This window comes from Microcaecilia unicolor, chromosome 1 (assembly GCF_901765095.1).
Source record: "Microcaecilia unicolor chromosome 1, aMicUni1.1, whole genome shotgun sequence".
Classification (NCBI taxonomy): domain Eukaryota; kingdom Metazoa; phylum Chordata; class Amphibia; order Gymnophiona; family Siphonopidae; genus Microcaecilia; species Microcaecilia unicolor.
The window spans coordinates 55446412-55471747 of NC_044031.1; the positions used below are offsets into that span (position 1 = coordinate 55446412).

The 25336-nt window shown below is 42.8% G+C and overlaps 1 protein-coding gene across 2 annotated transcripts in view; it reads right to left on the minus strand.

Moving 5' to 3' along the window:
- The window catches only part of OBSCN (obscurin, cytoskeletal calmodulin and titin-interacting RhoGEF), a 472877-nt gene that overhangs the window by 386063 nt on the left and 61478 nt on the right, over positions 1–25336 (minus strand). For both annotated transcript variants that reach the window (XM_030197417.1, XM_030197425.1), the window contains exons 18-22: positions 22365–22631; positions 19997–20263; positions 15102–15368; positions 12049–12318; positions 8578–8844 (exon numbers count right to left, since the gene is read on the minus strand). In XM_030197417.1, the coding sequence (XP_030053277.1) occupies positions 8578–8844; positions 12049–12318; positions 15102–15368; positions 19997–20263; positions 22365–22631 (1338 nt within the window). The remainder of the gene's footprint in view (positions 1–8577; positions 8845–12048; positions 12319–15101; positions 15369–19996; positions 20264–22364; positions 22632–25336) is intronic.

A 25336-nucleotide genomic window follows, 5' to 3' on the forward strand; every position in this document is an offset into this window, starting at 1 on the left:
AAAGCACGTGCGGCAAAATGAAAATTGCCGTGCGCCCATTACTTCCAGCCATTGACTTAGCAGTAAAGACTCACACGGTAACCAGGCAGTAATGGTCTACGCATGCCCAAATGCCAATTACCACCCGCACGCAAGAAAATTAAAATATTTTCGGACGTGCACCAAAAATGAAATTACCACACTGGCCACGCGGTAGCTGGGCGGTAACTCATTATTGGCATGCATTGGGCATGCGTAGACACTTGCGCGGCTTAGTAAACGGGCCCCTTAATGATTTATCTACTTCCCGCATTGCTCCATTGTAGGGCCCTAGCAAATCGATTCTATAAACTGTGCCTAACTTAGCGCTTTTTTCGGTGCTGATTCTTTTGGCGCTATATATAGAATGTACCCTAGTGACTTGTGTGCAAAGTTTCTAGAATAGGACCTAGCACTTGCACGGGTAATCTGCACTTTTTGCACCAATTACTCACATAAGTACTAGAATTCTGCTGTAGACTTCTGGTGTGCTAATGACATCTGCCATTTGGCATTAATTTATAGAATTGTCTTTCAAGTTCTTACATTTAAGACTCCCACTCAATTGTCTACTTTATCGTTAAACTCCTAATTTTTTCTCGCCTTAAAACCTGCACTGTTGTTACCCACTTTTTAGGCTCCCAAATTTAGGGGCCTAGTGAAACCAGAAGCATAAATTTAAGAACTCAGCCCTAGTAAATGTTCAACGTGGCTCCTTGCTAATGCTCAAACTTAGGATGGCCTCAGTATTTCCAAGGGAAATATTACCCACTGAAATAGGAACAGAAATAGAGAACAAGACGGCCTCTCTAGTCTGTTCATCTACATCACATGCTCTGTTCTACAATCCCTTCCTCTTTCTCTCAGAAATCCTTTGTAGTAGTCCCACATTTTATTGAATTCAGTTAATGTCCTATATTGTTAATTTCCTAATCTCCATGACCTCCACTGTGAGGGGGTGCAATGCATACACCACTTTTCTGTAAAGAAATGTTTCTTTACATTATTCCTAAATCCAACCACTTCCACCCTCATTTCAAGGCCTCCATTCTATTGAATGAGTCCTGGTTCTTGTACATTTAAACCTTAGAGACATTTAAATATTTCTATTTTATTTCCATTTCCCATTAGATATTTAAGTCTGCCCATATCCTTTGACCATTTTATATTCTTTCAAAGCTATGGAGATATATATATATGGAAGTACTATCACCTTATTTTTCCTGCTGGTTCTTTCTTTCCCTATATATCCAAGCACACTTCTAGCTTCTGCCATAATCTGTTTGGCTACCTTAAAATTATAAGCACTAATATCTATGAGTAATTTTTTTCCAGGGGTAATAATCAAAGCAAAGCTATACAAGTAGTGTTGCTTTGATTACTAGTGTAGTGTGTACCCACAATGGCTGCATTAATGCAGACAGTTTGATTATTTCTCCTTTCAATTCTAATGGACTAATTGCCTATGAATACATTTTGAATAAAAATATATTAGTAGCTTAATCGTAAACCTGACAACTTCAGAGCCACAATATAGCAAAGAAGAAACAACACACACAGAAAATGATCTCAAAATAAAAAGCAAAAATATTGTCAGCTTGATGTTGAAGGATATCAAACTCTATTTTGGTGTAACTCGTGAGAAACTTTATCTAAACAGTCAAATTCCCAAGTCATGTAAATGGGCAAATTGCTGCAAAAAGGATACGAGGCGGCTTAAAGAAGATGTGTGTCTATAACCGGCTGAGATTTATCTCCATGAGTAGTTTTTCGTACAACTTTCCTAGGATAGAAGCCTATGGCCCTTATTTTAGAAGCTCTATTCATGTGTTGGATGTCTAAAAGACAGCATTTAAACATCCATATTGTATAGATGTCCAAATCCTGATTGTATAAAGCCAGGATATGGACATCTAAAACTGCAGTACATCCTTATAGGAAGGGGGTGTGGTCTGGCCAAGTTTTCGGTGGGACTAGAGAGGGGCCAAAAAGGAGAAATTAGGTTGCACTTGGGGGCCCTTTTACTAAGCAGAAGTAGAGCTAATGCGTAGGTAGAATGTCAAATTGGCACTACCATAGGAGTAGCATGGGCACCCTGCGGTAATTTCAATGTTGGCGCATGCCGTTTCCTGCACGAGTAGCGCGTGAGCCCTTACCGCTAGGTCAATGGGTGGCAGTAAGGGCTCAGACACTAAACAGCCGCACGCTACTTTTAATTTTAGTGCACGGCCATTTACTTCCCCATTAAAAAAGGCCTTTTCCCAGCTGCGGTAAAAAAATGGCCCAGCACGCACCAATTTTACGCACTCACAGTAGCGCAGGCCACTTTTTACTGCAACTTAGTAAATGGACCCCTTGGTAATTTTCTTCCCATTAGTCTTTCCCACTCAAGGAACGCATTACTTTTAAAGTATGCACACTAGTCCACAAAATTATTCATGGAGAAGCCCCAGCCTACATGTCTGAGTTAATCGACTTACCACCCAGAAACGCTAAAAAATCATCCAGAACCTTCCTCAACCTCCACTTCCCTAACTGCAAGGGCCTGAAATACAAGGCGCTACACGCGTCAACCTTTTCTTACATGAGCACACAGGACTGGAACGCGCTGCCACGTGGCCTGAAAACGATCTGTGAACAAACCAACTTCCGCAAATTATTGAAAACACATCTTTTTGAGAAAATTTACGGAAAGAACCAAAACACATAAATCCACACTCACTGTTCAGTAATACATCAACACATCCACTATGAATTTTCTATCCTGAAACCTCACCACACATATACCTCTACTCACAAAAAAAAAAAAAAATGTATATCATATGTTTTCTGTCATGATATATTGCCCCTTGGCTCCTCGTTGTTTCCTTCCAATGTTTCAACGTTCTTTTCCATTGATATATTCCTTAACGTTACTTTGATTTTGTCTCGTATAACTCTTCACAATGTAATCCATAACCGAATTGTAACAAAATGTATTTCCATCATTCATAATGTATTGTAAGCCACACTGAGCCCGCAAAAAGGTGGGAAAATGTGGGATACAAATGCAATAAATAAATAAATAAATTCCAGAATCTGTGGGATAGCTGTGTCCATCAACCAGCAGGTGGAGATAAAGAACTGAAAACTAAGTTGAGACAAATCTCTCTTAGCATCCAGACCAGCTCCTTAGTATTTACATAGACAAGCAGTAAGAAGAATCTCAGAATAAACATGACTACCTTAAACAACTCACTAAGCCAACACTAACCTGATGAGCAAACACATGTGGACCTCTCTCATCTCTGGACAACTTGTAGAGAACAAGAGATATGCAGGAAGCACCGTGCAAGGTGACAGCCATTATCTGACCCATTACTTCTCACTGACTAAACATCTCAGAAACCTTGGGTGGGCCTCTTGAATCGTGGGAAGGACTAATGGAAAGAAAATTACCAGGTAAGACCTAATTTATCTTTCCATTACGTAGCTTCCCACTATTCAAGAACCTGTGGGATGTTTAAAAGCAATCCCTACAGAGGGTGAGATCCTGGTACCTCTGCCGTGAGGACCGAAGCCCCAAAACTGGCTTCTGGGCACGCTGCAACATCCACCCTGTAAGGCTTGGCAAAGGTATGCTGCATTGACATCAATGCCTTGAAAATATCTGCTGGAGACAGAAAGGTAGTTTCCACCCAGGATGTCATTGTATGCTTCATAGAATGAGCCCACAAGCAAATAAGCTGATGCAATAGTCTCCTTCAGTCATCTAGCAATTGTGGGCTTGGAGGTCATAAGGCAAAGCCTCTGTTAACCAAAAAGCACAGTCTGTCTGATTTGTGAATCTCATTCATGACTTCCAGATATCTAATGATGATTCTATGCACATCAAGAAGCTTCAAGGAAGAAAACTGAGCCTCTTCGTCCTCTCTGTGAAAGGACTGAAGCTCCACACAGATTAGTTGAGATGAAATGCTGATACCACTTTCGGAAGAAAGGAAGGAACCATGTGCAGGGAGACACCCACCTCTGAAAAGCAAAGAAAGAGATTCCAACAAGAGAGGCTGAAGCTCCAAAACCCTATGTGCTGACTCAACAGCCACCAAGAACACTGTCTTTAGCATAAGATCTTTCAAGAATGCCTTCTGGATTGTCTCAAAAAAGAGGCTTCCAAAGAGCCCGAAGGACTAAATTAAGGTTCTACTCTGGACATAGCATATGAAAGAGAGGCCACAAGTGGCCCACTCTCCACAAGAAATGAACGATGTCCAAGTGAGCCGCAAGAGATGTCTTCTGTACTCGGCCCCTGAAACAGGCCAAAGCTGCAACCTGAACTTTTAGAGAACCAAACGCCAATCTTTCTGAAGACCTGTCTGGAGAAACACTAGGATGTGCATGATCTGAGTAAAGAAGAGAGATAGTCTGCGCTCAGAACACCAACCCTTGGAACACCAGCCTTCGAACATCCTCCATATCCTTGCATACACCATGGATGTAGAGCATTTCTTTGCCTCAAGCAAGGCAGCAATGACCGAATCAGATTAACCTTTTTGTCTCAACTGAGCCCTTTCAATGGCCAAGCCATAAGACCTTACTTCAGTAGGCCGTGTACCTGTGGAAGACAGAGAGGACCTCCCATCCAGCAGTTGAATCAGGTCTGCTTTCTACGGCCAATCCGGGGCTAAGAGAATTATTCAACCCCAGTGCAATGTGATCCTTTTCAACACACAGTCTGCCATGGGCCAAGGAGGGAAGACATACAGCAGATGTGTCTATGGCCAGGGCTGTAGTATGGCATTGATCCCTATCAAGCCCGGATCTTTCCAACAGCTGAAGAACTTGGGCACTTTGGCATACTCTGTCTGGCAACCAGTATTCAAGGAAGATGGAGGTCAAGGTCATATTTCTGTGACACCAGAGACCAGCAGCTGAGAAGAGATTCCTGTAACATCTGCATATGAGCCCTTGCCCATGGCACCACTTCTATCACCACAGTCATTGACCCCAGAACCTGATGAACCAGCTTTGACCTGCTGTACTCCGTGAGGAAGATCCTCTCCCATGCTGTATCGAATATAACACCCAGATACTCCAGTATCTATAATGGAGTTAGTCTCCTCTTCTCGAAATTGATCACCCAACCCAACGACTACAGAAGATAGGCAACTTTGTCCATCGCCGCCACCATGTCTGAAAAGGACAACACACAAATTTGCCAGTTGGAGAGATACAGGTTAACTCTGATTTCCTGGTGCTGAAGGAAGGATGCCACCACCACCATAACCTTGGTAAACATTCTTGGAGCTGTGGCAAGACCAGAGGGCAGAGCTCTGAACTGGAAGTGATAACCCAGCACCACAAAACGTAGAAACCCCTGATGCAGCGGCCATATGGGTATATGCAAGTATACCTCCTTGAGTGAGGGTGGTGAGACATTCTCCTGCTTGAACCAAGGCTATGACTACTCTTAGTGACACTATGTGAAAGCAGGACACTCGGAGGCAGTAGTTTAGATCTTTGAGATCTAAGACCGGACAAAAGGTGACTTCCTTCTTTGGGACAATGAAGTAGATTGAGTATCTGCCTTATCCCTGTTCGGCTTGGGGAACTGGAACAGTGGCCCAGAGCAGCAACAAGGAATCTACGGTGGCCTGAACCTCGACCAACTTGGTTCCGTTTTAACAAGGAGACTGCAAGAAGAGAGGAGTGACCGGCGGGATAATGACAACTTGTAACCTTCTGTAAGAATATTCAGAGCCCACTGGTCTAGCGTGACTTTGGCCCACTCCCCCCGAAACTTCTGAAGACATCCTCCCGTCAGAGGAAAAGGAGAGTGGACTAGCCTTGCATCATCGCAAAGATCTGGAGGCACTGGGTGCTTTAGCTGATTGAGAGGAGGACTTACTGTCCGCTTGAAAGGAAGATTGCCATGCCTGAAAGCGGAACTTCTGACCATATTGCTAACGACCAGGCTGGTACTGTCTGCTGTCTCAAAATCAAGATTGAGAGCCCCCTGAAGACATATGACCAGAGCATCCTTCAGCAACTGCTGTCGCTTAGTTTCCCCCAGTTTTTTCACCATGTTTTTGAGATCTCCAAATAGCCACTTGCCCTGAAAGGGCAGTTTAACTAGACATGATTTTGGCGCTGAATTCACTGCCTAAAGCTAAAACCAGAGTTGCCAATGTGCCAAGACAAGCCAAAGACATACTGTAGGTCATAACCCATAACATATTATAAACCGCATCCACCAAGTAGGCTAACCCTGCTTCCAGCTGGGCCTTTATGGCACCTGTCTTATGTTGCTGGCTACTGATGCTAATTTAGGCATATTTTTGCCACAAACAAGCTGCAAACTGTTGCTTGAACGATCGAAGAGGCCATTTCAAAGGCTGTTTCAGCAAGCCTTCTAGCTTCCTATCCTGTAGGTCTTTTAGAGCAATGCCCATTTCCACTGGCAATCTGGTCTTCTTAGTCACTGCTGTAACCAGGGAGACTGCAATTTACCTTTCTCCTCTGGAATTAGTGGGTAGAGGTGAGCCATGGCTTTTGCACTCTCAGCCCAATGTCTGGTGAGACCCACTCTGCTATAATCAGGTCCTGAATGTCTGGATGCATCGGGAAGGCCTTAGAAGTACTTCTAAGTCGCCTCATGATCAACGAATATGGAAATCCTGATGCCAAAGCAGAAGGCTCCACAATGGAAAGCACTGCCAGTGCCTCAGTAATAAGAACACTGAGCTCCTCTTTATGAAACAACCTCAGCACTTTTGGATCATCCCGCTCCTCAGGAGGAAGCTCTCCCACCTCTAATGACTCCTTCAATGATGGCTCCTCTGAATAGACAAAGGCCACATCAAATAAGGAGGGAGAAGCAGAGATAGCCTCAAGTGCCCACTTCTGGAGGTCTAACAAGACCTCTTAGGAGCCAGAGGGGCAGCAGGGTGAGAAACTGAAACACCTTGCAGCAATTCTGACTGTCCTTGCTTCACTAAATAGGCCTGGTATAAGAGCAATATAAACTCCAGAGAAAACAGAGATCCCGATACACCTGAATGCTCTGTAAGGCCCTGATTCAAGGCTCTTTGTGTGATCAGACAGAGCCTGTTCCTCACTACAGTAGACCCCGAAAACATTGTGCTCATTCCTGTGCTCTCCTGCATCAAACTGCACACCAGCCCTGTCGAACAGCCTGAAGACCCTGGCACATTTGGATGCTGCGCCAAATCCAAAGATATGCTGACGCTGACAGTTTCCTCTGCATCCTGTGAGATTCCTGGTTTGCACCCACTGCTAAGCCCTGACACCAGCTGGCAGGTCTCACAGTGGGAATACCGCTTAACTATCACAAGCACTGTACAACGTGTCCCAAGCAGTGAGTTAGGATCCCTCCCCTGTACCAAGTAGAACTTGCAGCCCTCCAAGTGGTTCTGAGTCAAACTTTAATCAGACTTACCACTGCCGACTGCTCCCCCCAGGCTCACAGTCTCCTCAAGTCTTACCACAGATGAGAAGGACTCAGGACTGATTCTCTGTCCCATGCTCTCCAGCAAATCTTCTTTTTTTTCTTTTTAAGGTGGTTGTGCTGGAAAAGGAGAGCTCCACAGGAAACAGGGGAGAGATGAAGGGAGGGAAGAACTAAATTCACGGACATTCAACTCTGATTTAAGAAGGGAAAGGGACGTCTATGTCCAAAAAAATGGACATTGGAATTTAGGCTTTGTACCTTGCACATGCAGGTTACAGATAGGTGCTCTGAATTAGCAGTTCTCCACTAGAAGGATTATGGAAAGTCATAGAAGAAAACTTTTCTTTCCCTGGAGGGCTCACAATTTAAAAAAATCATAAACAGCCACATGGGAATTTGAACCAGGGTCCTCTGTTTCTCAGTCTGCTACTCTAATCAGTAGGCTATTCCTGGATAGCCACTTGGCTATTTGATAACTTAGACGTTCTTATATAACCACAATGACATCCACGTCCCTTGTTTTGCCCTGTTCATAGTTTGGATGTTTCAGTTTGAAAAATGGATGTTCATGCTGGACAAAACCAGTACATGGATGTCCATCTATTATGTACTTTAGAACAGGATCTGCCAACACAAAGCCTGTTCCGAAATACATGAGAAATTGATGTCTATATGTGGCATACTTACTTGGACATCCTTTCTATAATGTTGTCCTATATTACGAGCTAATAAGTACTACCCATTTATTTCACATTTCTAAAGCAGAGCATTAGCTGAACACCTAAGCAGTGAATAACACGTGCCAACGCTATGTTTTTCAGTTAGTTAATTATTTGGACCATAATTCACACACATCCAGTACCACCTTGGTGGCCATAGGATAGGATGCAAATTGAGATGACATGAGATGCCACAACAATCTTATTGCTTTCCTTTGATTAAATATTGTACATTTGTGAACTAAAGTTTTTTTGGGGTGGGGTGGAGTGGGATGGGGGTCAGGTGTTACTACTGTATATTTAGAAACACAGTTATTGTCACCTAGTACCAGATCTTTAGATGAATAAATAGAAGACAGCAAGACTAAAGCACAATGCACTACTACTTACCCTTCACTTGAACAGAGGCTTTAGTTTTTGAGACTTCAGTTTCACATTTGTATTCCCCTGAGTCTTTTGTGGTAGTACTATGGATTGTTAGCAAGGCCTGATGTCCTTCCTGGTGGATATCATAATTCTTGCTCTTCCGGATAGATTTTCCATCTTTGTACCACTTCACACTTGAATCAGGTTTTGAAATTTCACAGCTCAGGGTCAGAGATTCTCCTGCTGATACTGTTTTATCCTCTAGTTCCTTTGTAATCACTGCTGGTTTTTCTAAAAAAAAAAAAAATTAAACATTCTTAGTCCATACTGTTTCTGTATTTCACATTTTATATATGGTGACGTTGCTTACCTGTAGCAAGGATTCTCTGTAGACAGCAGAATAAATCAGCCATACAAGTGGTGATGTTATCTGATGGTGCTAATATAGACATTGCTCTCTCAAAGCTCAGAAAAACCTTGACGTATTTTCAGAGCGTGCACAGGGGTACCAAAGCAGCCTCTCTTTGCTTGATCCCCCTTGGTCAGTATTTAGCTCAGTAGTAGTCAAATCCCCAAGAATGGCGGGTAGGTCAGTGTGTCTAACTGATTCTGCTGTCCATGGAGAACTCCCTTTACAAGTAAGCAATTTCACTTTCTCTATTGACAAGCAGGATAATTCAGCCACACAAGTCAGAAATTTGACAGCTGATGGTTTCTGCACCTGCATCCATTTTACTTTCTAAGCAGAAACCTGGTTATTTTGCATACACAGTAGGAGTTTAGATTTAGTTACATATATTTTTCAATACAGCCTGACAAATTCTCCTCTATCGAACCTTTTATGCCTCCCACTCTTTAAATCAGGGAGGAGGCTTAGCCATCATCCTTCCTGACCATTTTACTGTTCAGGAAATCCTGGCCTCCACTTTCACCTATCCAGAGATACTTGCTATACAGATTTCTTCCCCTCTATCTCGCCACATTCTTCTGGTGTATTGTCCCCTTCCACAGATATTTCACTTTGAGACTCCTTTGTCCAAACTCTAAGCGATGCTTCCATGCATTTTTCAAACCTCCTTATTTGGGATGATTTCAGTGTTCATGTTGATGTTCCCTCTCATCCTAGAACTACTGAACTACTTATCATCCACTTTTGACTTACTCATGAAGCTGGACATACCCTTAGACCTAGTCTTTTCGGGTCCTATAGCTACTTTTGCTCTAGGACCTATTACCAGTATTCCACTTTTTTGGTCTGACCACTACTTAGCATCTCTTTCTCTCAGCACTCTTGTCACCTTTTATTCTAATATTCCTTTCCCTTCTGTCAATGTTTCTGTTCATCCATCCTGGAAATCTAGACGTCTTCACCGGCCAGATCTAGATACTTGCCTCTCTTTATCGAAGATATTTCCTACTGACTTTGACTCCCTGCCTCATAAAATCAAGCAATGGGATTGCTCCATTGCAGTTGGTTTTTATTTTCATTTATTGATGCTTACATCCCACATTATCTGAACAAAGTTCAGTTCTGTGAGGCTTACAGAGAAACAATAGTTGACTTTCAACAAAACAATAACAGGCTTACAGTGAAACATTAACAGTGGTAATCAGTCATTTTAACAAGAATCTATTCTCTTAAGGATGGATATATATTAAGAATATTTTTCAGAGGAGGGAAAACAATAAAACTAGAGGAATGAACTGAGGTTGTGAGATGGTAGACATAGGAGTATTATCAGGAAATTCTCTTTTATGGAGAGGGTAGTTGATGCCTGAAATGCCCTCTTGAGGGAGGTGATGGAGAAAAACGGTGGTGAAATTCAAAAAAGCATGGGATGAACACAGATGATCTCTAATTAGAAAATGAATGGTATAAAAAAACCAAAACTTAAAGGATTGCATATGTGTTTTGCATGTCAGGTTGTGCTTAGATGATGACTCTGGCTGTAAAAACTAAGGCCGCTGCTGGGCAGGCTTGTACGGTCTGGGTCCCACATATGGCAAACCGGTTTAGGATGGGCTGGAGAGGGCTTTGACAGAAACTCCAGTAATTTGGAATGTGAGGCCAGTGTTGGGCAGACTTTTATGGTCTGTGACTAGCAAATGACAAGGATAGGCTGGAGTGGGCTTTGAGAGCAACTCCAATAGTTGGAGCATATGGACAGAACCAGGCGGACTTCTACAGTCTATGTCTCAGAAACACCAAAGAAAGACCACGATCAAGTATATAATATAATATAATATAATGTTCATTGCTGATTTAATCATGAATTGAACCTGCTGGATCACTGGTCTGTTGTCTCAGCCTTCACACACACCAGTTCTTTTTGCTATCCCGATTCCCCCAGTCACAGTTTTTTGATATCATAGAGTCCTACTTGACTCTAAGTTGTCATTCCATCAGCATATTTCTCATGTTCTGCAAACCCTGTTACCTAAGTTCTTTTCTTGACATTGATTCATTTCACAAACTCATTCATGTTCTTGTAATCTCTCAAATTGATTATTGTAATGCGGCACTTGCAGGTATTGCCTCTTTACAGCTAAGGCGACTCTAGACTTTTCAGAACACTGCTATCTGTCTACTCTGTCATGCACTCGTTTTGATCATGTAACTCTGCTTTTCATCCATCTTTACTGATTGCCTATTTGCTTCCGTATTCTTTTTAAAAATATTAAGTCTTGCTTATAAATCATTTCACGCAGGACAGTCTGCCTACTTGGCTGCCTCTACTATTACTTACATGCCAGCTCATGCTCTTAGGTCTCTCGATTCTAACAGATTAGTTTCTCCCAAGTCCAAAACAGCCCCATCATGAGTCTACATGTTCCTACATACAACTTAATTGGTTAACAAGCAATTAAAAGTCTATAATTGGAGGCTAACAATCAATTATTGGTGTTAATTTGCATCAATTTAGACTTGTGCACACAACTTGCTGAGCAATATAACACAAGTCACGCAAACCCTATAGCGTGCTACCCAAAAGGGGGTGTGGCTATGAGAGGGCATGGGCAGAACAGGGGCACTCTAAAAAGCTGCGTGCTGTGTTACAGAATTCAGTGGAGGCGCGTCCCACTTGCGTTCCAGGATTTACACCAAATTTCAGCTGCTGTAAGTCCTCATGACCAAAGTTGGACATGGGAATAGCACTCTTCCTGGAGTACCCTTTATAGAATAGTGCCAAGCGCTGATTTTTCCTGACGCCTAAGTTTTGGCACCATTTACTGAATCTGGCCCAGAGCGTGTAGTATGGCAGTGAATAACTAATGATAAACACTGCACATAAGGTATATGATGTCACCTTCCCCCTTGTAATGTATCCATATCTACTGGTGATGATGGAGGGTTCAGGAGATTTAAATGATGACATGGTATGTATAAGAGGCACTATGTACCAAGCTGTCTTGTTGTTCTGTAAGTTTGTTGATTGATGTATCAATAAAAATAGTTAAAAAAAACAAACAAACAACTTCTAAGTGGCAAATAACCTTTTACTATCAGTGATGCCTTGGAGTTTAAGTTGCGTGCAGTGAAGACTACTTCTCCAGAATCACTTGGAGCAACTTCCTTAATGTTGAGAGCATATTTTCGGCCCTTATTAAGGATCTCAAATCGGCCACCGCTATCCACTTTTTGCCCGTTCACTGTCCAGTGGTAATCATCGATGCTTTCATGTGACAAGATGCACTCAAAGGCACAGTTCTCCCCTTCTTTGGCCTCGGTGTTCTTCAGGCGCTTTGTGATACCAATATTTAGCTCTACAAAACAGAAAAGCAAACAATACAGTTACTCTAGCAATTAAAGCTAAGAAAGACCAATTTATACCATCTTTACAAATGCCAATTTTTGGCTTTATGCAAGTCAAATTATTTTGGAGTGAAAAAAAAAAGCCTCTTCCTTTCATCTATAACACATTATGGAGGAGGCACTAGGAAGACCAGGCTGATATTTAATGCAAGTTATGTGTTTGCTGGTGGATGGTGAACACAATTAACTTATGCCTGCATTTTCAGTGCATATACAGATAAAACTGGTCTTTTTAACTAACTGAGGGGCCAGATTTTATTCCTAGAAGAAAGGGCTAGCAATGAGAAGGGGAAAAGGTGGATCCAGTACTTTTGAGATATCAATTTAAAATTAGGCCTGCATAACTTTCAACAGATAGGTATCATCATGGCCACCAGTCAGATATATATTCAGAGGTGCTGGATAAAATGGATAGTGCCAAGGAATATTTATTTATTTATTTATGACATCTGTACCCCACGTTATCCCAGCAACCTGAGTTCAATGTGGCTAACAATACTGTTAAACAAGGTTAAAGTACTCCAAACAAAGCGAATATATAACTACAGAATACAAAAATTACAATGCCTGGATCAGACAGGGAGACAGAATGGTAGGCGAAGTCAGATCAGCCTAAACAGGAAGATCAGAAACCACTTCCAGAAATCTGCTAAAGAGGAAGGTCTTTAGCATTTTTCAAAAAGTCATGTAATCCTATTGACCATGGACAGATATAGGTAAGGAATTCCAAACGTTTGTGCCCTGGTAGGCAAATCCTGCCTCAAGAACTGACTTATAAGCAGTTTTCTTACTACTTGGGTAGTGCAACTGTAAATATTTCCCAGCCCCTACAACAGCATTACATGGAGGAAGGTCAACAAGAGGTTGTATATAGTCAGGGGATATACCAAACAAAATCTGGTAGTAAAGGACACAAAGCTTGAAAGTGACCCTAGTTTTAACTGGGAGCCAGTGCAGATTGGATAACAACGGTGATGCTCTACCAAAACGCAAAACTTTACAGACGCTCCTAGCTGCAGCGTTTTAGGCAATTTGGAGTTTCTTCAGCAACTGTTCCTTACACCCAGTACACATTGCAAATATGAAAATAAAGGGGCTCTTTTACTAAAGCTTAATGTGCACTAATAAACATTAGTGCATGCTAAATGCTATGGCTCCTATTTTATACCTATAGGCCATGTGGCTGTTAGCAACATGCTAAGCTTTAGTAAAAGGCCCAAACTTAAGCATTGTTGCTGGTGCTTTTCATACACAGGTCCCTTGCTAAATATCAAGCTCCCTCTTTCTGAAAGTGCAAACTAAATGTAATTAATTAAAAAAACGTCATCACTCCCTTTCCTTGGGTCAGTCAATCAGTATCTTGCCTTTGGGGAAATGATGGAGGGAATGGACAAGAACTTTTGGTCAATAAATAGACATTATTAGGTGATAGAGAATCTGCTAATAATTCTGAGAAAGAATCTATTTATTAAAATTTATTTACTGTCTTTTTTGAAGAAATTCACGTAAGGTGCTGCACAACAAGTGTAACTGACACAGGCAATTTATAATGACATCATAACCACAGTCAAAATGCTCACATATCAACATACTGGTCAATACTGAATTAGCAGCATATTTTAAACGTTGACCACTGCTGGCTAATTTAGACCCAGATATTCAGTGTCGGGCCATATCATGTTTTAAGTTTATTCAGGGCTTATATCCCACCCATCAAATCAATATGTGAGCGGCTTACAATCAAATATAATGAGGGAGGGAGAATAGACATACACGTAAAGGGGGGGGGGGACAGGAATGAACAAGAAGACAGAAGAGGACGAACTACAATAGGACACAAGAGGAGAGAAAACGTGTAGTTCAGGGTGGTTGACAGTGAAGCTGAACTATCCAGGCACTGGCATTGAAAATCTGGTTCAGAAGTGACACCCAGAAGTTATGGCCGATACCCACATAGCTAACTGGGCAAAGTTAAGACTGCTTTTTCTGTGGTCCAAGTTGCCTGGTTAGCTACGTGGTTTCCAACACCACATATCGCCAATTACTGCCTTCCTTTCGGCTCTGCCCCTGGATTGCCCCCAGACTGCCCTGGCGCTAACCAGGGAGTGCCACTGAGATCAGAGTCAATATTCAGCAGTACTGTCCAGTTAAGTTCTACTTATTATCAGTTCCCAGCCCACTCAGCATGATTTAAGAAGGCAGGAGCTTCTACTGCCCACTTAAAACACGAAGAATATCAACCCCAGAGTGCACAATTTAAAAAGCAAAATAAACTTAGAAACAGGCAAACTGAATCAGTCATGAAAATTCTATGATACAATATGTTGCCAAATTTACTGCTCTGTTTGCTTCTTTTGATCAAACAGGTTATAGCTCTAGTAAACAATGAAACATTCAAACACAAGTACATTTTAGATGTATTAATATTTTAACATTATGATTTGGGTTTTTTTTAAATTTAATATCTAATTTAGATTTATTACAAACTTATGATTGGCATTTATTTGGAGTTGCATGATTACCTTTAAGATAATTTATTGTTTTTCTATCGTGTTTGAATGACTATTATTATGAAAATGATACATTCTTTTTGGTCGTGAATCATTCTGAGCTATTTATTAATGGAAGATCAGTATACTATAGAAGTATATGGTAAATGAACATGTACAATTAAATAAATCGTGCGTACACTGCCGTGCCAAGCATTCTATAAATAATCACTCTGGTTTTGTACCTTGAACACGAACTCTTGATTTGCCAACATCAGTGCCAATATCACAGGTGTACACTCCAGCATCGTTCTTGCTTAGGTCATGGATGACTAAACACAGAGACTTTCCAGAATGCCTCTGCTCATATTTGTCACTTGCCGTGAGCACAACATCATCCTTCCTCCACACAGGCTTAACCGTGGGTTTCGAGACTTCACATGCCAGAGAGATTACTCCTCTCTCCTCACCCATAATATCATCCAGGGATTTCAAGAACACTACAGGCTTTTCTGAAGAATGGGGAAAAGAGAAACAAAGAAAATATGAACTCATCAGGGAAGTCACATAGCAGCGTTTCCTAGCTTATGTCATTTAAATGCCACTGAAATAGTATGTTTCAAAGTTTGCTGCCCCATTTGCATCTCTCGATCAATCAAGTTATAGCTCCATTTCAGGGCATTGTTAGTGGTTCGCTTTGCTTTGATAGGTTCATTCACGACAGTAGGAAGGTCAGTGTTGCCAACCTAACTCCATATCATCATGAGATTATGATGATCTAATTCTGGCAACTTCAGCTTACTACACCGTTTCCTGCACACACCAATTCCACTACCAGCAAGTTCCTGCTATTATGCTATGGTTTTTTCGTCTTTGTTCTCCACCGAATTGGTGTGTACAGGAAACTCAATTTGAATTTCATAGAGTTTACTCTTGTTTATAAATCCGTTTTACATATATGCTTTGTGAATACCTTTTGTGACCCCTGAGGCAGACGCCTTTCGGCGTCGAAACATGGACCATGTCGGGTCCCTTGAACAATCAATAAAGTATTTTCATCTATATCAACTCTCGAGTTGGTCTAGTCTGTGGTGAGCCTCTACTTCTTGTGCACGGTGTGGATCTATCGTAGAGGTTTCTCCTGTCCTATTGTTCCAGATCCAACTTCAGCTTACTAGCCATCATTTTTGAATGCTAGAAATTTAGTTGCTCTCAAGGCTCTGTCTCACATATATACTGAGACTGACAATATCAAGGGGGGAACGCATGCAGAGTATAGGTCAGGGAATTCTTTCTTAATACATCTAAGCACGCATGCAGACATGTCTGTGTTTGTGTATGAGTATATGTTTGTGTGCACACATGTTTTGTGTCTGTGTTTTGTGCTAGTGTGTGTATATCAGTGGCGTACCAAGGGGGGGCGGTGGGGGCGGTCCGCCCCGGGTGCACACCGCTGGGGGGGTGCCGCGGTGCGCGCCTGTTGCCCTGTCTCAGTCCAAGAAAGTTCGCAATTCGCATGTGTTCACTGCTTCCTCTGAGTCTGCCCCGGAACAGGTTACTTCCTGTTCCGGGGCAGACTCAGAGGGAGCAGTGAACACATGCGAATTGCGAACTTTCTCGGAGACAGAGCAACAGACGTGCACCGCGCCCCCCCCCCCAGCGGCGTGCACCCGGGGGGGGGTGTCATTTCGCTGGGGGGGGGGGGAAGAGGAATCATTTCGCCGGGGGGGGGTTGCGCTGCACCCGGGGGGGGGGGGCGCATCGGCGATCCGCCCCGGGTGTCAGCTAGGGTCGGAACGCCACTGGTGTATATTTCTTGGGTTTTTATGTTTATCGTTTTTTGTGTGTGTCAGTGTATCTCTTAGTTTTGTTTGTGTGTCTGTTTGTATATCTTTGTGGGCTGGTGTGTCTGTGTGTGTTCGTCTATATGTGTCAGTGCATGTACATTTGTATGTGCATGCTTTCATATGTATGCATGATTACCTACATGTTTGTGTCTGTGTGTGAGTGGACATGTTAGTCTGTGTGCATGTGTACTGTACTCATGTCTCTGTTGGCTTTCTGTGTGGCTGAGATTGAGAATGGAGATGAGAAGCGAGGACTGTTTGAAAGGTGCAATTGGGGAACTGCTGTATTATTTTAGAATCAGAATTTGTATGACACAGCTGCTGGAACTACTTTACCCACTTAGGAGATGGCTTCACTTCTCTTCACCCCCACCCTTACTAACACTGACATCGGGAGGTAACATTCAGCCTGCAGCGGCTCACAACCCCAGATATTCAATTTTGGGACTGACCCAGAAGTTAATCGGGCAGCAGACGATATTCAGACTGGTACCTACTTAACTCGGAGCATACAGCCTTTTTGCTCTCCTTACTATATGCACTTATTTAGCCAGTTAGGGGACCGAATATTACCGCTAACTGGCTAAGCTGTAACTCTGCCCAAACTCCGCCCCCAGACTGCCCCTATCCATAAGAATATAAAAACATAATCATTGCCATACTGGGACAAACTGATGGTCCATGAAGTCCAGCATTCTGCTTCCAACAGTAGCCAACCCAGGTTACAAGTACCTTGCAAGATCCCAAAACAGTACAATACACCTTATGCTGTTTATCCTAGAAATAAGCAGTGGATGTTCCCCAAGTCCATCTTAATAAAGGCTTATGGACTTTTCTTTAGGAAATTATCCAAACCTTTTTTTAAAACCCCGTTAAACCAACTGCTTTTACCACATTCCCTGGCAATGATTCCAGAATTTAATTACACGTTGAGTGAAGAAATATTTTCTACAATTTGTATTAAATTTACTAGTTTATAGCTTCATTGCGTGTCCCCTAGTCCTAGTATTTTTAGAAAGAGTAAACAAGTGATTCATGTCTACCTGTTCCACTCCATTCATTATTTTATAGACCTCTATCATATCTCCCCTCGGCCATCTTTTTTTTTTAATTTCTATTTATTAATTTCAAATATACATTCATATAAAATAAATGCGGAAAATCAGGAAATACAAAATAAAAAAAAAGAACATAATGACATACACCCTGGCTATCGTTACCGTAGTCAAGGGTAAATAGCAATGTTATAGTTACTTAGACCACAATAATATTTGATCAAGATATAAGGTAATTAATCACAAAAGCAAAAAGAAAGAAAATACAATAAGAGGATAAGAGCTAGATCACTGTCTGCGGTTTTAGCTAACTTCGGTTGCTGTCAAAGCAGATTCGCTGCCGCTTTCTTTTGCTATTATGAACTGCTTTAACTTTTCTGGGTCAAAGAATACATAATAAACCATTCTTAAAGAAATAAGGCATCTACATGCAAATTTTAACTTAAAAGTTCCACCTAATGCGAGAATCCGGGGCCTAAGTCCCAGAAATTCCCTTCTTCTTCTCTGAGTAGATTTACTGATATCAGGAAAAACTTGTATCTTTGAGCCCAGAAACAGAAGAGACATAAATTTGAAATATAATCTAAGTATATTATTTCTATCTGTTTCAAAGGCAAAGGTTGCAAGGAGAGTCGTGCGTTCTGTAATGGTTTCTAAGGACGTTTCAAGAAATTGTGTTAAATTTACTGGAGCCTCCACAGAAGTAGTTTTGGCTCCAGTAATATAATACACCTTCACGATTGGAGGTATAGCTTCTTTTGGGATTCCTAATACATCAATAAAATACTTTTTTAACATTTCCATTGGAGGTATTAAAGGGCATTTAGGAAAGTTCAAAAATCTTAAGTTGTTTCTCCTTAGTTGGTTATCAAAATGTTCAATTTTTCTTTGAGCATTGTCTCTATCAGAAACTAAATTACCAACAATTGTTTGCAGTTTTTGGATTTCAAGTGAATTTAACTCACTCTTGTCTTCTTGTTCTTTAACCTTCGATTCCATAGTATTCTGTTGTTGTTTAAGGCCATGTAGTTCAAAGTTGAAAGAAGTTGAAGCTTGAAGCAGAGACGAATTCAATGCCTGGATAGCGTCCCAAAGAACCTCTAGGGTAACAACTGCCGGTCTTATAATAGCGCCGATATTCACAGGTGGTGGAGCCATGATAGGGGAGGGCGAGGAAACAATACTTCCCGACCTCTCATCTGATGTATTCCTATCTGGCGTCGAAAAAACAATAGGGCCGCCTGTAGCCTCGGAAAACACCGACTCTGGCTCTCCCGTCGATCTCGAACCACCATCAGGTCTCGGCGGAGCAGTCTGTTGGGGCGGGCTTAATGACGCCCCTTCTACGCTAAGATCCCCCGGATGGTCTGGGGATCCAACCATGGCAGGAATCAAAGCGCTACGCGCCTGGAGTCCAAACGCTTCCAAAGTCGGTTGTCGGAGAGTTAAAGTAGAAGCGGGGCTAGAAGCGGCTTTAGCCCCGCTTTTTCCCTTTCTTTTCCCCATAAACTGGGTTCCGGAAAGATAAACACTCCGAAAAAAAAAAAAGACTTGTGGTTCGGAGCTCTCAGGAAGCGTTTCCTCTCACGGACGCCATCTTGATCCCAAGACTCTCTCCCCTCGGCCATCTTTTCTCCAAGCTGAAGACCCCTAGCCGCTTTAACCTTTCCTCATAGGGAAGTCGTGCCATCCCCTTTATCATTTTCGTAGCCAGTTTGTGGCAATACCCAATTAAATGCAGCTGAATATTGGCGGTTGGCCAGCTCAGTGGGGTTTAGCCAGGAAGGAGCCTCTCCTTCTTGGTTAAACCCCTCTGAATATTTACCCCTTAATTTCTGTAGCATAGGAACTTGCCACAGCTCACCAACTTGTACTGGGTGGGTATTTTGAAAAGGGGATCAATAGTGGAGTACATTTTTAAAGCAGCAGCCTGACCCTTTATAAGATAACTGGCAAATTTTGGAGCCCACTATCTTTGCATTGCTGTGACCAGGGATGTGTGATATTCCTGGCTGCAGCAACATAAAATTCATTGTAGGGTTCACTAACCTGCGGTACCAAGAGAATGCAGGTTACTGAACCCCACGGTAAAATTTTCATGTAGTAATATAGTTCATTTTACTTCAGCATAGTAACCAAGACTCTGAATGAAGGACATTTTCAGTCAATATATCCAGGGCCGTGGATTTGGATGCTACTTGTTCCTTATTTACTCCTTATCAGTCCAATTTTACCAACCTTTAACTTTAAGATGCGCACTCTCTGTAAGATTCTCCGTTTTGAGAGTCACCATTCCTGAATCCTCAGCAAAGACCTGCTTCAGTGTCAGGGTGTGGCTCTTGCCAATCTTTTTAATATCATTAACATTATTGCAATAAAGGAGCGTGTTGTTCAGGAACCATTCCACCTCCTCGTCTTCATGGGACAGTTCGCAAGAGAAGACGGCGTAGCTCTCTTCCTCCGTCTCTACATCCTCCAGATGTTTGATGACCTGTACATTGCGAGCTACCAAAAACAAAGTTGTCAAAACTAAACATCTTGAAAACAGAACCCCTCTGTATACACTCTTTCAGCACCCATTCCATAATAAAGTGAAGAAATTCCATCCCACTCAGTGAAGACAATCTTTAATATCATGTCACCTAATGTAAAACTGCACAGAATTCTGACATACAGCATTCAAGAGTCCTTTTACTAAGGTGCGCTGAAAAATGGGCTGCGGTAGTGTAGGCACGGGTTTTGGGTGCACGCAGAATCATTTTTCAGCGCACCTGTAAAAAAGGCCTTTTTAAAATTTTTGACAAAGTCTGAGACCTTACCACCAGCCATTGACCTAGCGGTAAAGACTCACGCGGTAACCTGGCGGGTAATGACCTACGCATGTCAAATGCCACTTGGTGCATGTCCGAAAATAAAAAATATTTTTTCAGGTGTGAATTGGACGTGCGCCAAAAATGAATGTGGTAGTCGGGTGGTAACTCCATTTGGCGGCTTAGTAAAAGGGCCTTGAGGTGACTGATCCTACATCTTGGTCGGCACTAGCATGATTTAAAAAATGGGTTTAAGGAGGTTCCTAAATGGTTTTATAGGTGTGTTAAGCTTGAATTGAAAAAGGGAGAGTGTTCCAGCATTTAGGTTCAAGAAAGAAGAAGCTGTACGACAAGTGGAAGCATAACACACTTGTTTGGGGTTAGGAAGAACCAGGAGGTGACAGTCAAGGGATCCTAAAAGCTATGATGATGTATAGAAATGGTTAAAGAGGATAAATATAATGGAATACCTAGGTGATGAATGCCATCTGTGAGACCTAATACCTTTAAAAGAAGATTCAAAAGTGGATGGGCCACCAGTGCAATTGAATCAACAAAGAATGATAAGATCATATCTGTGAGCCCTACATACCGTATTTTTCAGACTATAAGACGCACCGGACCATAAGACGCACCTAGGTTTTCCTCCCAAATTTGGAGGAAAAAAAAGTGCATCTTATAGTCCGAAAAATAGTTACAGGTCCCCCTCCCTGTTCCAGGCACCCTCCCTCCATTACAGGCACCTCCCTCCCTCCGTTACAGGCATCTCCCTCCATTACAGGCTCCCTCCCTCCCTCCGTTGGAATTTTAAAACTCCTCACCTCGTCGGTGTGACTCATGGTAGCAGCAGCGCTTCAGCGTGCACGTCCCAAGGGCGGGACCAGAGAGCTGAGAGAGAGAAGGCTGAGTGAAGAGCGACGTGCACGCTGAAGCGCTGCTGATACCGCGAGTCACACCTACGAGGTGAGGAATTTTAAAATTCCAACGGAAGGAGGGAGGGAGCCTGTAACGGAGGGAGGGAGGTGCCTGTAATGGAGGAAGGGAGGCTACATTCGGACTATAAGACGCACACCCCCCCCATTTTCCTCCCAAATTTGGGAGGAAAAAAGTGCGTCTTATAGTCCGAAAAATACGGTATAATATACAATACTGGTACTTATTGTCTGCACCTTACCAAAGGTTTAGGGCAGATTACAGAAGAATATGCTAAAACACAAGCAATCCTAACTCAATCCTAACAAAATATAATCACAATAAGATAAAAATTTCATCTGAGCAATTAAAATTTTCTGAAATAAAAATGTTTTCAATGATTTCCTACACTTTAGATATGACAATTCCATCCTAGTTTCTGATGGCTGAGAGTTCCAGAATTTAGCAGCCAGATATAAGAAAGTATAATTTAAATATCTTTTATATCTACTGTTTATAACTGGAGGAAAGTGCGGTAGTAATTCATTTTCTGCTTGCAAATGATTCAAAGAGTTTAAAGTAAAAAAAAAAACCCAAGGCATATAATTTGAGGCCATTCTATATAATATTCTAAAAATAATGATACAAAGTTTAAAGAAGCAGTGAGCATGAACAGGCAGTACCTCTGGCTTGAAAGAGTAATCTAGCTGCTGCATTTTGTAAATTTTGCAGGCGAGTAAAGGAATGTTTGGTACACCCAATGTACAGGAGGTTGCAATAATCTAAAGAAGATTACTGTGCATTTAAAAGGAAAGAAATAGAGAGAGAAAAAGGAAGAACAAAAGGAAAGAAAGAGAAACTTCTTCTACAGCAAGTGCACACACCTTCCACTGTGAGTTTGCTGGAAGTCTCAGCATTTCCGGCTCTACATCTGTAAACACCAGCATCCTCGGGTTTCAGCTTGAAGATCCTGAGTTCTGCCATGTGCTTCTCCAGCTTAAACTTGAATTTCTCTGAAGGTTCAATTAGATTCTGGCCCTTGTACCACTCCACAAACTTTGGAGAGGGCTTGAAATCGCAGGAGAGGATCACTGACTGGTGTTCGTGGCCAGTCTTATCTTCCAGCTGTCTGGTGATCTTCACTAGAATTTCTGCGGAGAATGATCACAGAAAAGTCTTAGAAGGAGTACCTGGATGTTAATGTGACAGCACATGAAGACTGCAAGGTTCACCTTGTCTGGCCATTTTACTTTATTTATTTTATATAAAGATCTATTCATTAATTTATTTAGACCCGATATTCAGCCTGCGGCAATAAGCAGCTTATACACTGCTCACAGCTGTGGGCTGAGGTACTCCTGGACACTCAATGCCAGGGCATGTCTGGCCTCTGCCATTGAATATCTGGGTTAGTGAGGCAACTCAGGAGTTAACAGGGCACTGGCTGGTTAGTGGACTGAATATCACTGTGAACTGTGTAAGTAGCAGTTCTGCCACCTCCACCCCCAAATTGTCCCTAACCTAACCAGTTAGGGAATGACCAGTTAGAGCTAATATGCACTGGTAATACCTGGTTAAGTGTGCTGAATATTTGTGGCCACTCAGCTCAGCAGGGTTTCATTAGGCACAAACCTCTTCTGCCTGGTTAAACCAAGAGAGGTTACGGCAGCAATTTTGTAAGGCCAGTCACTAAGGGCAGGAGTGAGGGGGCTGCACTCCTGTCCCCAACAACTCTCTGGACCACCAGGGATTAGAAGGTAGGTCTTGGGGGGGTCCTATCTAGTGTGCTGGGGTTGAGGTTAGGGGTGACATTGCTGGGAGGAGGGCTTAAACTTGGGAAGGTGGGAAGGGAGGAGGGGTGTTAGGAGGGGGTTCATGGCACTTAAAAATCTTTTTAAAGTTATGCGGGTACCAGCTGAATATTCAGTGTCAGCACCCGCAATGCTAAGTGGCCTAATTTAGGACAGTTTTTGAGCTGTCTTAAATTAGGCTACATTGAGGGACATAATCGAACGGGATGACCAAGTGTTCCTGAGGGCGTCCTCACAGGACGTCCCCGTGAAGGGGTGGGAAAACCCGTATTATCGAAACAAGATGGGCGGCCATCTTTCGTTTCGATAATACGGTCGGGATGCCCAAATCTCAACATTTAGGTCAACCTTAGAGATGGTCGACCTAAATGTTGAGATGGTCGACCTTAGAGATGGTCGTCCCCGGTTTTTGGCGATAATGGAAACCGAGGACGCCCATCTCAAAAACAACCAAATCCAACTCATTTGGTCATGGGAGGAGCCAGCATTCTTAGTGCACTGGTCCCCCTGACATGCCAGGACACCAACCGGGCAACCTAGGGGGCACTGCAGTGGACTAACTGATGCACTAACTGAATGGAAAAAGCCCTTCCCTTACCGATCCCTTAGAAATTCAGAAAGGAACGGGCATGCATAAAGGAAATCGCATGCAGATGAGCTGCTCCCTGTTAGCTCATTTGCACACGATTTCCTTCCTAAGGAGGGGAAGCCAGTGCAGAGCAGCCAAGCATTATGCGTGGCTGCTCTGTGCATGCCAAAGAGGGCTTCATACACGCAGACAAGCTGCATGTATAATAGCTGTCTACAACCTTAAATAAATTGCCAACTACAACCTTAAAAAAACACAACTCCAGGTGAAAACACCCAAGTGCTCTCCAGGGACGTCTTTTTTTTTTAGTATGGGTGAAGGACGTCCAAGCGTTAGGCGCCTTCGCTATGCCTCCGTACTACGTCCAAAATGTGGATGTTTCTGTGAGAAGAACATCCATGCCTTTGCTATGCCTCAGACACCCCCTTTATTTATTTATTTATTTGGATTTTGGATCACAAGTAACAACAGTGGGATTTGAACCAGCCACCTCTGGATTGCAAGACCAGTGCTCTAACCACTAGGCCACTCTTCTCCCTTGAAATTTGGTCATCCCTGTGTGTGTGAGGGGGGGGGGGGGGGCAGGTCAGGACGTCCAAAATGTTTGAAAGAAGGTTGTCCACGCCTTCGCTATGCCTCCAATGACACACACATACCTCCCCCTCCAGGGACCTGCATACTGCTGCAATGGACCTGAGTATGATATTTGAGGCTGGCAAAAACAGTTTTTAAAGTTTTCTAGGTGGGAGGGGGTTAGTCGCCACTGGCGGAGTCAGGGGAGGTCATCCCCGATTCCCTTCGGTGGTCATATGGTCAGTTCGGGCACCTTTTTGAGGCTTGGTTGTAAGAAAAAAATGGACCAAGTAAAGTCGGCCAAGTGCTCGTCAGGGACGTCCTTCCTTTTTCCATTATCGCTCGAGGACTCCCATCTGTTAGGTACGCCCCAGTCCCGCCTTCGCTTCGCCTCCAACACGCCCTTGGGAACTTTGGTCATCCTCACAACGGGAAGCAGTTGGGGACGCCCAAAATCAGCTTTCGATTATGCCGATTTAGATGACCCTGAGAGAAGGATGCCCATCTCCCGATTTGTGTTGAAAGATAGGCGCCCTTCTCTTTCGAAAATAAGCCTGATTACGATGCAGGTGCTGGCACCCACATAACCCTAGGCTCCTCCTTAACACCACCCCTGACCTGTCTACTTTTTTGTGAGCAGTCAGAGGCGATATTCAGTGGCACTGCCCGGTTTAGTGCCGCTGAATATTGGGGGTTAAGTAGTCCCAGGGGATTTAAGTGGGCAGGAGCCTTTCCTGCTCTCTTAAATTGATCTGCATATCGGGCCCTTGGATTTTGGCAAACACATTGGCATAGTTCCGCAACTTAAATACAGTAAGAGCCCTTGGCATGGGCTCTAATGTAACTGACTGGGTTAGAAACTGGTTGAGTAGAAAGCGATAAA